Source organism: Quercus robur, chromosome 8 (genome assembly GCF_932294415.1).
Source record: "Quercus robur chromosome 8, dhQueRobu3.1, whole genome shotgun sequence".
In the NCBI taxonomy this organism is placed as follows: domain Eukaryota; kingdom Viridiplantae; phylum Streptophyta; class Magnoliopsida; order Fagales; family Fagaceae; genus Quercus; species Quercus robur.
In genome coordinates, this window is record NC_065541.1 from 66061155 (window position 1) to 66074469 (window position 13315).

The window sequence follows — 13315 nt, forward strand, 5'->3', positions numbered from 1 at the left end:
TTACCTATAGCATCACTATTATAGTGCCTTTTTTGTGTATAGTGATGCTAAAAATAATTTTTAAACTTTTTAGTACCACTATTGTGGATGCTCTTATAAGTTAGGATTTTAATTAATGTCACAAATGAACGCAATGCCTTTTTGTAAGTCACAAATCAAAATTCTAACTGGACAAGAATAATAATAAAAAAGCAACTTGTATAGGCACCTGTAGGATTATTATCTAATAATTTAGTCATGGGGATATAGTAAGATTTTTGTCTCTTGGAGTTTGATGATAAGGATAACACACAGGTGAAAATAATAACAATTATTTAATATAGTATAATATGATATGATTGAAATGAGGTCACAATAACAGCTGTCTTTCATTAATAATTATATATAAAAAAAAACAACTTTTACACTAAATTCGCGATTATATCCTGTGTACATTATGATGATATGACTTTAAAAGTTTTGATTTATTTTATTTTTCTAACATTATCATAATATAAAATTATAAAATATATTACATCTCCTTAATCTCATCATAGTCCTAAACAATGTAATGTTGTATTTTTGTATTGAGATTATATTATAATATAATATTATGATGTAATGTAATATCACGATGAACCAAACGCATGTAATAGGTGATGAAGCATTATTATAATAGATTAATAGTGTGGGGTTAAGGGCCTAAATCACATACTAGGCCTTGGGTCCTGTTCGAGGAGGTAAGTAATTCGAAGACGAGCAAGCAGTACAAAATGGTTTAAGTTAGACTTTACGAACAGAGCATGGATGGGAAGGTGGTCCGAGGAGGAGTGTCTCCTCGAACTGGCTAAGAATAGGTCAAACACAGATCCTAATGATCAAGGCGACCTTCTAGGAAGCCTCAGTGACAAGAACGTACCCCAGAAACGTACAAGAGAGAAGGAAACCCCAAAAAATATCTAAGGGAAAGCTACTACCACCGCATTGAATGCACTGCAGCTACTTTTCTGGTTACATTTATGTGGAGAAGACCCCTGAACAGTGCTGCCTTGGTAACCGCAATTCACAGAACGCTAAAGTGGGTGTCTAATGGGACAGGTACTCAAGTAAAGGCTCAGATGATCAACAAGTGTGAGATCAAGATGGCCCAAAGGGGACTATATAATGTGAGAGACCCTCCATGAGAAGGGGGGGGGGGGAAAGAAAAGGGAAGAAACACTGTAGCAATCTAGAACCAGACTTGTAGCAAAGTTTTGAGAATAATATTTAAGAATCAGTCTCCTTAGACTTGGCCAGGGACTTTTTTCTTTAGTGAACGTCTATTATCTTTCTTTCTTTGTCATCAAAATCTATTGGCCGGTTACTTAATTCACTAAAACCCAGTTTTCTAACTCACTCTCTACAAATTTATTACTTTGGGCTTTTTGGGCTTAAGTCCATACATTTGTTGGGCTAAAAGTTCAAATCAGGTCCTTACAAATAGTAACACTACAAATTCAATCTTTTTTTCTTTTTTCTTTTTTTTTTCATAATAAATTTCATAGAAAAAATAATAGGTCTGTGAATGTCAATTATGTTTACTACTTAGAGTCAACTGGATTAGAATTATAAGATTTGTTGTGAAATAAGTTATGCAAGTAGTGTTAGTGGCAAATATGCACTTGCGTGTATTACTTTTTCTCTTATATGGAGGGAAGTTTTAATCAATTAGAAAGTGACACATACTTGAAGTATGAATCGTATGACGGTAGCTCCAATTATTACAAAGAGCAAGTTTAAAAAAAAATTATCCAATATTTCAGGAGTAATGTTTCTCATCTCATATAAATGGCAATAATGGTTAAATGAAGGTTTTGAGATCAAATCTAGTCTATAATAAAAATAAAACTAAAAATTTTAACCTAATGAGAAAGAAACCCACCTCCCCTTTCGCTACTATTTACCTTTTTTATATATATATTTTATTTTAAAAAGATCATATTAAAGTGGATACTATAGATTCAAATACGTGCACACACACAAAAGCCACTAATGATAATAAATTATAATCTTTATAAACAGAACCCTATTCAAATCATATTCTATCTATAAAATAATAACTTAATAAGAATGTATAAAATCAAAAGTTTTGTGACTCAATTACACTTCTATTCATCTCATAGCCTCATAGGGAGAACTCGAAATAATACCTCTTCCATATTTGTTTGTCATTGTTATTTTTGTTTGTTTATATTTAGATCCTCTAAATTTCCTAGGATACTCTACCAATAGATTTTCTTAAATCCTAACTATTTTTTAATAATTTCATGGTCTAGATTTTACTATGTCAGCATTCCACTAACAATATTCTTAAAATGATAAAATAATGTACAAACAACACAATTAAGAATATTGTTAAGTCTTTAATAAATTTTGAAGGAAGTCAATGAAGATTGGTAAAAAGAAGTTTCTCTGACCTAAGGCTTGAGGCGGTGCCAACCTAGGTTTGTAGAATACGTGCCTACTCCTTGGAGTGAGGCTGTAGTTTTTTTCTGGTTTTGTGAACGACAATACATGGGTTTGCTCCTTGTGTTTTCAGGCATGGATAACCTCTTGGTTTTGTGGGAGTACTTTTCACTGATTGAGTCCAAGGAAACATGTATCAAGTAGATGATGGAGGTCTTGATGGGAAGTTTCTTTTGGCGACAAGGTTTTTTACTGGTAGAGCGTTGAACATGGAAGCAATCGCTCAAACTTTTAAATTACTTTGGCATACTAAGAAGGGATTCGAAGTGCGCAACATGGGCAGTCATCGAGTGTTATTTCTGTTCTTGGAAGAGTCGGATATAGACAGAGTTGTAGCAGGTGAGCCGTGGTCTTTTAACAAGTACTTGGTTGCTCTGAAACAAATACGACGGCAGACAGAGATGAAAGGATTGATTTTTGATAGTGCACACTTTTGGATATAGGTTCATGATCTTCCTGTGGGCAATTTGAATATGAGAGTGATCCAAGAGATTGTTTCCGTGGCAGGGGAATTTGTACACAATAGGGCAGAGCACGAGGATTATGAAGGTGGCAATTTCATGCGAGTTAGGATGAAGGTTGATGTTACAAAACCTTTGAGCAAAGGCAGAAAAATAGGATTGTGCAATGGTGAGGAAAGTTGGGTGAGCTTCAAATACAAACGCTTGCCTAACCTTTGTTATTGGTGCGGTCGACTTACCAACCATGATAAGGAATGCTCTGTTTGGTTGAAAACGAAGGGTAGTATGAGGGAAAGTGACTAGCAATTTGGGTCATGGCTGCGAGCGGTTACTCCAAACCTGGTGAGAAAGACAGTGATACGGGTTGCCGGGTATGAAGAGGATGTGAGGGAGAATACTAAAGTTGTAACGAATCAGGCACGAAGGGATGAAGGAGATTCTGAAGCTCGGACTAATGGGCAAAACCAATGTGATTGATCAGAATCTGAGGCACAGCAAACAGGGGCAGTACTACACGCTGGTTTAGAGGATGCTGTGTCTGATGAAAGAAGCACTTCAGTTTGTAGGATTTCTGCGCAGGTTGGTGGGTTCGTAAGCCAGGATTTTCAAGCTAAATTGGATGAGATTGATGTTGACTTAAGGTGTTTTGAGACCTCAAAGGTTGTTGGAGTGGATGAGTGGGATATGCGGGCTGGTTAGGACGGGTTTGGGTAGGTGATGCCTACTAAATTGGTGGGGAAACATAGCCATTCAAGGTCTGGCAAATTGGGTGTCGTGCCTTCGGATGGGATGGGTTCGACCTCTTTGAAGCGTCTAAGAGAGGATTCAAGTGAGGAGTTGAAACTTGAGAGTGTTGGAAGGAAAAAACAGGTTGTTGATTTTCAAAATTTCACGGTGGAGGCTGATGTTCAGCCTCGCCAACAGCCACGAAAACCTTAGCTTGGAATTGCAGGGGGTTTGGGAACAGGCATGTAGTTTAAAAGTTTGTCAACATTGTGCAAGTACAAGATCCCAAGATTGTGTTTTTATCTGAAACATGGTCAACTAAGAAGCATATGAAATGGGTTTGAGATATGATTCTTTTTTATGGATGTTTTACAGTTCCTAGTAACGATAGGGGTGGTGGTTTAGCTCTTTTGTGGAAGAAGGAGGTGGATGTGTGGGTGGATAGTTTTTTGAACTATCATATTGATTCTATTGTGCATGGTGGTTCGGAGAATGCTTGGAGATTGACTGGTTTCTATGGGAAGCTTGATACAAATCGTAGAAGTGAAGGTTGGAATATGCTAAGAATGCTTAGCTCAAAGGTGAAGCTTCCTTGGTGCTGTTTGGGTGATTTTAATGAACTTTTGGAGGTGGGGCTCTCCAGGCCCATTCTTTGATGCAAAGTTTTAGAGAAGTATTGGATTATTGTGGGTTTGTTGACCTAGGATTTTCGAGACTGGATTTTACTTGGCATGGGAGGCAAAGGGGAGAATGGATTTGGGAAAGGTTGGATAGGGGTGTTGCAAATTATGAATGGTTAACTCGTTTTCCCACAGGTAAGGTGAGACACTTAAATTGCTTTACCTCAGACCATAGGCCGATTCTTCTTTATTTGGATGGTAATGGTGAGCAACAAAAATGGCATAAGAAGCCTTTCCGGTTTGAATCTATGTGGATTTCGAATCCTGAATGTAAAGAGGTGATAACAAGAGCTTAGGATTGTGCCCCTGATGGTACACCTATGTTTGTGGTTGCAAAAAAATTAAAAAGGTGTAAGAAACGGTTGAAATCTTGGAGTTGGGATCACTTTGGCAATGTTAAAAATAAGATAAAGCAGGTGAAGGAGAAATTGTGGCATGCTGAAGAGGTTTCGGCCAGATCTGGGGATCATGAGGAGGTGATTCGATTGAAAAAGGAGTTGAATGTATTACATGACAAAGAGGAGAAAATGTGGCAACAACGGTCTAGGGTTCAGTGGTTGAAGAATGGGGATCAGAATACTAAGTTTTTTCATAGGACTGCTACTCAAAGGAAGAGGAAGAATTTTATTAAGGGGTTGCGTGATGGGAATGGGGTTTGGCAAGAGGATGAGGTGGTATTTTCGACTCTCCTTAATGATTTTTATACTAATCTCTTTACTTCCTCAAATCCACAGGATTTAGATCATGTGTTGGATAGGGTGAATGCTATAGTAACTGATACTATGAGAGCATAACTTGATAAACCTTTCACAAGTGAGGAGGTGGGAGAAGCAATTAAGGGGATGGCTTCACTTAAAGCCCCTGGTCCGGATGGTATTCTGCCTTTATTTTTTCAGACTTACTAAATTGATATTGGTATGGATGTTTCTCAGGCTGTTTTATCTTGTTTAAATTCAAGGTCTATCCTTAGGTCTATAAACCATACCTTTATTACTCTAATCCCTAAAGTCCATAACCTTAAAAGGGTTTCTGATTTTCATCCTGTAAGCTTTTGTACTGTGATTTATAAGATTATTAGTAAGGCGATAGCAAATTGTCTCAAGCCTATGCTTAATTCTATTATTTCTGAGATCCATAGTGCTTTTATTGCTGATCGATTGATCACTAATAATATTTTAATTGATTTTGAGTCTTTGCATCATATGAAGAATAGTTATTCTGGCAAGAAAGGTTTTATGGCTATGAAATTGGATATGAGCAAGGCTTATGATAGGGTGGAGTGGGTTTTTCTTGAAAAAATTCTCCTCAAGACGGGTTTCTCGGATACATGGGTGGCTTTGATTATGGAGTGTATTACTACTGTGTCATATTCTATTCTTGTGAATGGTGAACCAAATGGTGTGATTGTTCCCTCTCGTGGCTTAAGACAAGGGGACCCTCTCTCCCCTTATTTGTTCCTCTTTTGTGCTGAAGGGTTGAATGCTCTCTTACGGAATGCTGCAGATGAAGGAGTGATTAATGGTTTCTCTCTCTGTAGAAATGGGTCTAAACTAACTCACATGTTTTTTGCAGATGATTGTTTAATTTTTTGTAGATCTACTCTTGAGGAGTGTAATAAAATTCAAGAACTATTTACCATTTATGAGACTGCTTCAGGTCAAATGATCAATAAGGAGAAGACTAATCTCTTTTTCAGTAAGAATACAGATGAAGCTACTCAGGAAGCTCCAAAAGTGGCCCTTAGTGTTTCGGTCATCAAACATTATGAGAAATATTTGGGGTTGCCCTCTTTTGTAGGTAGGGATAGGAAAGCGTGTTCTACTTAGATCAAAGAAAGGATTTGGGGCCGAATGCAGGGGTGGAAGGAAAAGTTGTTGTCTCAAGCAGGGCGAGAAGTTATGATTAAGGCAGTGGTCCAATCTATCTCGGTTTATTCCATGAGTATCTTCAAGCTTCCGGTGGGTCTTTGTAAAGATATTGAAGCCATGATACAAATTTTTTGGTGGGGTAGTAGTGATGCGAGAAAAATTTATTGGGTTAAATGGAGCTCTTTATGTTCTTCTAAATCAATTGGTGGCATGGGGTTTCGGGACCTTCAGAAGTTCAATAAGGCTTTATTGGCTAATCAGGTTTGGTGTTTTCTTCATCACTGGGATACACTTCTCTTTAAAGTCTTTAATGCTAAGTATTTTCCAAATGATAATATTCTTGATGCCCTAATTCACCCTAAGTATTCTTACACATGGCGGAGTATTTTGAATGCACGTGGTGTCATTGAGAAAGGTGCGATATGGAGGGTAGGTAGTGGACAAATGATAGATGTTTGGCATTATAGGTGGCTGTCTGATCTCAACCATAGTAAAATTATTTCACCCAACGCCAATGATAATGTTAGTAGGGTGTGTGATGTGTTCCTACCTGGTACACGAACTTGGGACCCGAGGCGTCTAGCAAGCTTTTTTTAACCATGGGAAGCGGATATGGTGCAAAAAATCCAGGTCTGTGTGGATGGGAAGGAGGATGTTTTGATCTGGCCTTAGACTGCTGATGCTGATTATAGTGTAAGGAGTGCATATAGAATGCTTGTTGATAATAAGAACCAGTCGCTGCCAAGTTCTTTTGCTCCTAATGGTGTTGGCTCGGTGTGGAAGAAAATCTGGAAGGTCTAGGTTCCTCATAAAATTAGACATTTCTTGTGGTGTGCTGCAAAGGATTCTTTGCCCACAAAATAGAACTTGGTGGCTTGGCACATCCCTTTTGGTAATGTTTGTGATGGTTGTGGTGATCATTCGGAATCAGTGATGCATGTGTTGTGGCTTTGTGATTAGGTTCGTTCGGTTTGGATGATGGATCCGGGTTTTCTGTTTTTGGTTTAGGCAAAGGGTAGGTCGTTTTTGGAGCTGTTGAAGGTTCTATTTAATCATGGTTCATGCTATCGTGTTCAGGGACGGATCTACACTAGGGTAGAGGGGGGCCATTCCCCCCCCCCCCCCCCCTTTCTCCCCCCATTAAAAAAAAAAAAAAAAACTAGTATAAAAAAAATTAAGATTTGCCCTTATATATATTTGTCTCTCCTCCTCTAAAAATATTTAGATATTGACCTACAAGAAAATAAATAAATAAATAAAATTCATGCCCCTTTAACTACAAAAAAAAAAAAAAAGGACTAAACAAAAATTGCGCACAAAATAAGAAACACTTATTTTGTATGTTATACTTTGTTGATGTGTTTTATAATATGAAATGTTTAAGAAATACTTATTTTGTATGTAGTATTTTGTTGAATACGAAATAGATGTTAGTTTTTATTTTCATAAATATTTTTTTGGTTTTAAGCTTTGGCCCCTTCCAAGTATGAATCCTGGTCCAGTCCCTGATCGTGTTGCACTTTTTTCTACTGTGGCGTGGTATTTGTGGCAGTTTTGTAACAGGTTGAGAGAACGCCAGTCAGTGTGCCTGCTGCATGAACTGGGTGATCGAGCTCGAGGCTTAATTGATGAGTTTTGGGAAGTTAATCTTCAGGTGCAAAGTGAGCCAGTGCGTCGTCTCGTGGTGCGTTGGTCTCCTTCCCCTCATGATCATTACAAAGTGAACTTCGACGCAACTTTCTTTGAAGAAACCGGGTCAGCAGGTATTGGTGTAGTTGTTCATGACTGTGCTAGGCAGATTATTGGAGCTTTGCGGCAGAACATTGGCTCAGTTTAGTCTGTTGAAATGGCTGAAGCTATGGCGGCTTGGAGGGCGGTGATGTTTGCTACAGAGCTGTGTGTGTTTAGAGTGATTATTGAAGGTAATTGTAGTCGGGTTATTGCTGCCTTGAAGGGCTTTGGTCGCTGCCGTACTTTGTTTAGTCATATTATTGATGAATCTAAGCAAATTGGAGGAACGTTGAGGAGATGTTTGTTTCAGCATGTTCGGCATGAGGGGAATAGGTTAGCTCATTGTTTAGCTAAAAAAACAGTTTTATCTGCAGATACTGAAGTATGGGCAGAATCTCTGCTTGAGGATATGGAAGATGTTTTCCATTCCGATTTGCCTTGAACTTGTGTTGTTTTTTTAGTTTTGGTTTTTCTTAATAATATTTCGCTTACCTTTGTCTCAAAAAAAAAAAAAAATATATATATATATATATATATATTGTTAGTGAAATGCTGACATGGCAGAATTTAGACCATTAAATCATTAAAGAATGATTGGAATTTAAGGAAATTTATTTGGTAGAGTTCCTTAGGAAATCTAGAGAATCTCAATCTTTTTTTTTTTTTTTGGTGGGTAAGGGAAAAAAAAAAGCATTAATAGAGTGAATATGTATTGCAATAAATTGTGTTAGTAATAAATAACCAATAACTCTCCTCATGCTTTCCGTAGTGAGAATTTTATTGCCCACAACCAGCCTGCTTCTTTGCCTTCTTGCTAGATATAGGGACCTATTCCTATTCCTCTCGTCCCCTCTTGGGCCTTTATTAGTGATGAGGGAGCTGCTCTGGGCTCCCTGTGAATTGGTCTTTGTATTCTGTTTCCTTTGTTCTTTCACTTCTATTCTATTCAGCCCAAAAAAATCTTTCTGGATCAAAATCGCAAGGCCCAAGCCCGGACTTCCCATATAAAAATGGGCTTAGCATGAATGCACTATTCTTATGCTCTAATTAACTCATGAGCCGCGGTGGATGGAGTTCAAGCTTAATTTTGCCCGTGAGAGAACATGAGGTATCATATATATATATATACATATACATATATACATATATATACACTAGACCTTTTGATGACTGAAATTTTAAATTTTCTTCTGTGCCTTGTTTTACCGGAATGAAGAGATTCAGGTTGTAAAAAACTGGGCATTTCCTTTTCGTTCATGTTTTTATCAATCAATTGAAACTCCAAGATGTATTCGACCTTTCTGTCTGATAATGTTGTATAATTATAACTGGTGCAAGTTGATCCAACTTCTAAGACTATATTAATTTCTAACTAGACCTCCGTTTAAAATGGGTTTGCATGGGACCCAAGTTATGTGGTGTTTTGCAAGTCTTCCGCCAGTCTTCAAAGCTTAGCTTTCTAAGAAGAGAATTTTTTGCTTTGTCAGAGAAAAATTGGCTTCGAATGAAGTTGATTTTCATTTGAGATAAAATTGGGTTGCATATTTCCAACCATCACCTCAAATAAAAGCGACATTTTGGAACTACATTGCAGCTTCAAGTTTAGTAATAGAAAAGCTCACAAGAGTGCAATAAATATGTTTGTTTTCAGAATGCATAAGATGATTTATTATTATTATTTTTTTGTATATTATTTTTTGTCAATATCATGAAACAAAATTTGTATGCTTTTCTTCAAACTTACGTGGATTTGAATTTGTCATTTATTTTTTTATAAAATTTGTCATTATTTAATATATATATATATATATATTAGTTTTTTTTTTGGGTTACTTTATCCTGATTTTTTTTTTTGTTTTGACCTAAATTAGATTTATTTATTTTTAATTAAGTTTACGTTAATGTTAATACATATTAGCTATCATTTGATACTTTATCCAAAAAAAAAAAAAAAAAACAACAACAACAACAATTAATGTTTAAATTAGGCTAAAAGTAAAATTGTTACTTTATAAAAAAAAATTGATACAATACTTAGGTTACGTATGGATTCGGCTGAAAAAGCCAACGCGTTTGCGTCTGGCGTTTTCCTTTCTTTCTTTTTTTTTTTGGGGCACGCGTTTAGGGGACAAACTTCACTGTTACAACAACTGTTCATGCACTGTTCATGAACAGTAGCCGTAATATTTGACTTTTCAACCATTTTCAGCACATCAATGGGTCCCGCACACTGTTCACAGGACCCACAAACCTCACTTTTCAGCAACCTTTTTTATTCAAAATGGGTCCCACGGTACTATTCACACATTTAAAAATTATTTTACTACAGTGTTTTTCAGTTTTCAGTTGTATCCAAATAGACCCTTATTGTTACTTTATCGAAATAAGTTGATAAGAACAAATAGAATTAGTGTCTTACTTAAACTTAAACTTGTTTGTTAAATGGATTAGATGAAAAATTTGGATTGTAATCAAATTAAAATTTTTATCAACTTAGAAATTATAGGAGAAGAAAATTTTATATATATATATATATATATATTTTTTTTTTTAAATCTAAAAATCTAAATTTTTTTTTGCAATTAAAGATGCATTAGAACGTGACATGTAGTAATTAAAAAAAGAAAGAAAGAAAGTTGTTGCTTTTTTTATAATACACTACATGTAAAAAAAATAAGGATTAGATGAAGAATTTGGATTGTAATCAAATTAAGATTAAATAAGGATTAGATGGATTATATGAAGAATATGGATGGTAATCAAATTAAGATTTTTATCAACTTAGAGATTAGAGGAGAAGAAAATTTTTATATATTTTTTAAATTTAAAAATCTAAAAAAAATTCTACAATTTGTTGAAGCCATTAGGCGCAACCATGATGTCTAAGACCAACTTTTGTTATATAGTATATGATATATATTGGAGAAATAGTGCATTTTTTCTTCTTATGTCTCTTTAATCACTTGTAGAATCTCAATTGATAACATTAAATGAACTCTTTTAATATAATTCACCTTAGAACTTTTGCCATGTTGTTGGGAAATTGATATTTGAAATAGTTAAATTGCCAAAGAAAAAGAACAATATCTTTGACTATCTTCCAAATTTCTTTTGTAGCAAATAACAACGTTTCATTCTTAATTTTAGTTGTTCTTGTTTTTTTCAATATGTTTTGGTAATCAGAACTTAAAATAATTAATTACTTGTTTACGCAATAGTTTTGTCCTGTTCTATTCCTTAATGCTGTTTTACTTTTTATTTTTTTTCTTTTGGCTACGAAACTAAAAAAATTTGATAGAAATTTCTTATGGTTGTCTTTTACCAATATTTTATTTTGTTCTTGAAATCATATTTGCCTTCAACAAGTAGATACAAAAATGTTACATTAATAAAATAACCTATTAGAATTTCTACTTAAATATTGAAAATTAGCATAAAAAATTGAAATAAAAAAACTTAAGTGGGCCATTTTTATACTTTCTTGAAAAAGTCCACTATGATATTTAAAAGAAATTTAAAATTTTTCCCTATCTCAAGTTTCGTTGATGCCCAAGTGTTGCCATTAAAAGAATCTTTGTAGTTCAATAACATTCTCTATTCTTTTTTACAACAAGAATTAGGCCTTAAAATTTTCCTTTTTTTATTGTTGTGTATATATATATATATATATATATAAGTTTCATGTACAATTGAACATTAAAACTTTCAACCAAATTTGGAGGTTGTGATGGAGTTTAAGTGAGAGTTCAATAATAATGGCATCTTTTGTGCTTCCTGTTTGCAGTTTGAATCCCACCTCTCCAATCTAACTATTTACCTAAAAATAAATCTCTGGAGGAATCCCTTTAATCAGTGGCGGAGCCATGGCCCCAAAATTTTGAAATATTTTAATATCCTATATATATATATATATATATATATATATGTTATAAATCGGTTAAGGTGGGGCCAAAGAAAAATGAGATTCCCCCCCTCCCCCCCCCCCCAAAAAAAAAGAGTTGCTCTCCAATAACATCAGAAAAAAAAATTGGCTTCCCCCAAGAAAAAACAAAAATAAATAGCTTAATCTTTCCAAAACAAATTTATTAAAAAAAAAAAGTTACACAAGGATCATCCATTATTATTATTTTTTCCTTTTTTTATCTCTTCATCTATACATCCAATCAATTGAGTTACAAGGCTCTTTACACCATTATATTTAAAAATTTAATTATTTTTCTCTTTAGATTATTTTCCATACATGTTTAGAGTAAAGTAGACAGTTTGTGTGTACTCATTAAAGTTTAGAAAGATTATGTTCATTAGAAAAAAAATTAGGAAAATAACGAGTTCTTGCTAATCTAATTGTATATGAATATGTTTTGAATTTATCTAAACCGATTTATGAATACCATAATTTGGCCCCCCAAGTCAAAATTTCTAGCTCTGCCACTGCCTTTAGTGATGACAACTAGAAATGGGCTTGGGCTGATTTCAGATTCCACGGTTTTATCAACCATAAAAGTGAATACATTTGTATCTTATACGTATTATGGAGGCTTGCTTACTGTAATCTTCTTCTTGTGCTCAAATAGAGAGCTCCCTGAAACCTTAACCAAAACTATGCAACTAGTTAAGCAAAACTGCAAAAGTATCCAACACCAATCATCTTTAGGATCATATAACTTTTGTTTGTCAAAGGCTTAAAGCCCAGCATTTCTCATTGAACATTGGAACGCAGTTCTAGGAAGTATATATAATTGTCTTTGGAAGGAATCGCACCACCTTGGGCCATTTACTTCTTCTTGGACCTCGAAATGTGTATCTCTCTACCTTGAAATCCAAGCCCATCACACAATTGAAATATTTGAACCTTTTGTTTGCCATGGAATTTGCACCGAATGGAGCTGCTAGTGCTAGCAAATGAAAGAAAGAAATCATTTAAAAACAAAAAAATAAAAAACAAAAAACAAAAAGAGGAAAACTAAAGGAAAGTTATTAGACATTGCAATTAGGCAAGCCATCAAGGTAGGCGCAAAAGGAATTAGAGTGTATAAAAAAAGGTGTAACATCATCAAGGTGTGGACCATGATTGCTCATAACACCATCAAAATTTCGCCTATATACGACATAAATACTTTATTATCACCTTTTAATGGGCATCATCAATTGCTTTATCAATCGAAGCAAAAAGGAAAAAAAAAAGTTATCACGCCAAGAGTCAGATGACCTTCACTGTAAGAATCTACTAGAGTCAGATTTAGCAACGAGATTATCAATGTAAAACATAAAAATAAAAACAAAAACAAAAAAGATCAGATTTTTTATTTTTCTGGGCAACAACAACAATAGAAAACCATGCGTCTCGAAAATAAATCTTTATCGC

The 13315-nt window shown here is 34.8% G+C and overlaps 1 protein-coding gene across 1 annotated transcript; it reads left to right on the plus strand.

The window, feature by feature from the left end:
* Positions 1-2615: 2615 nt before the first annotated feature.
* On the plus strand, positions 2616-6177 carry LOC126696657 (uncharacterized). Its single transcript, XM_050393344.1, has 8 exons — positions 2616-2852; positions 2928-3114; positions 3427-3639; positions 4047-4252; positions 4376-4436; positions 4487-4629; positions 4768-5109; positions 5284-6177. Exons 1-8 carry the CDS (start codon positions 2616-2618, stop codon positions 6175-6177), a joined length of 2283 nt encoding a protein of 760 aa, XP_050249301.1.
* The last annotated feature ends 7138 nt before the right edge of the window (positions 6178-13315 follow it).

Excerpts from the sequence above, each read along its gene's own strand:
- LOC126696657 (XM_050393344.1), top strand. The coding sequence starts at position 2,616 with ATGTATCAAGTAGATGATGGAGGTCTTGATGGGAAGTTTCTTTTGGCG. Across the intron at positions 3,640-4,046 it reads TGAGTGGGATATGCGGGCTG|TTCCTAGTAACGATAGGGGT; the intron begins GTTAGGACGGGT and ends GATGTTTTACAG. Across the intron at positions 5,110-5,283 it reads TAGATCATGTGTTGGATAGG|GCTGTTTTATCTTGTTTAAA; the intron begins GTGAATGCTATA and ends GATGTTTCTCAG.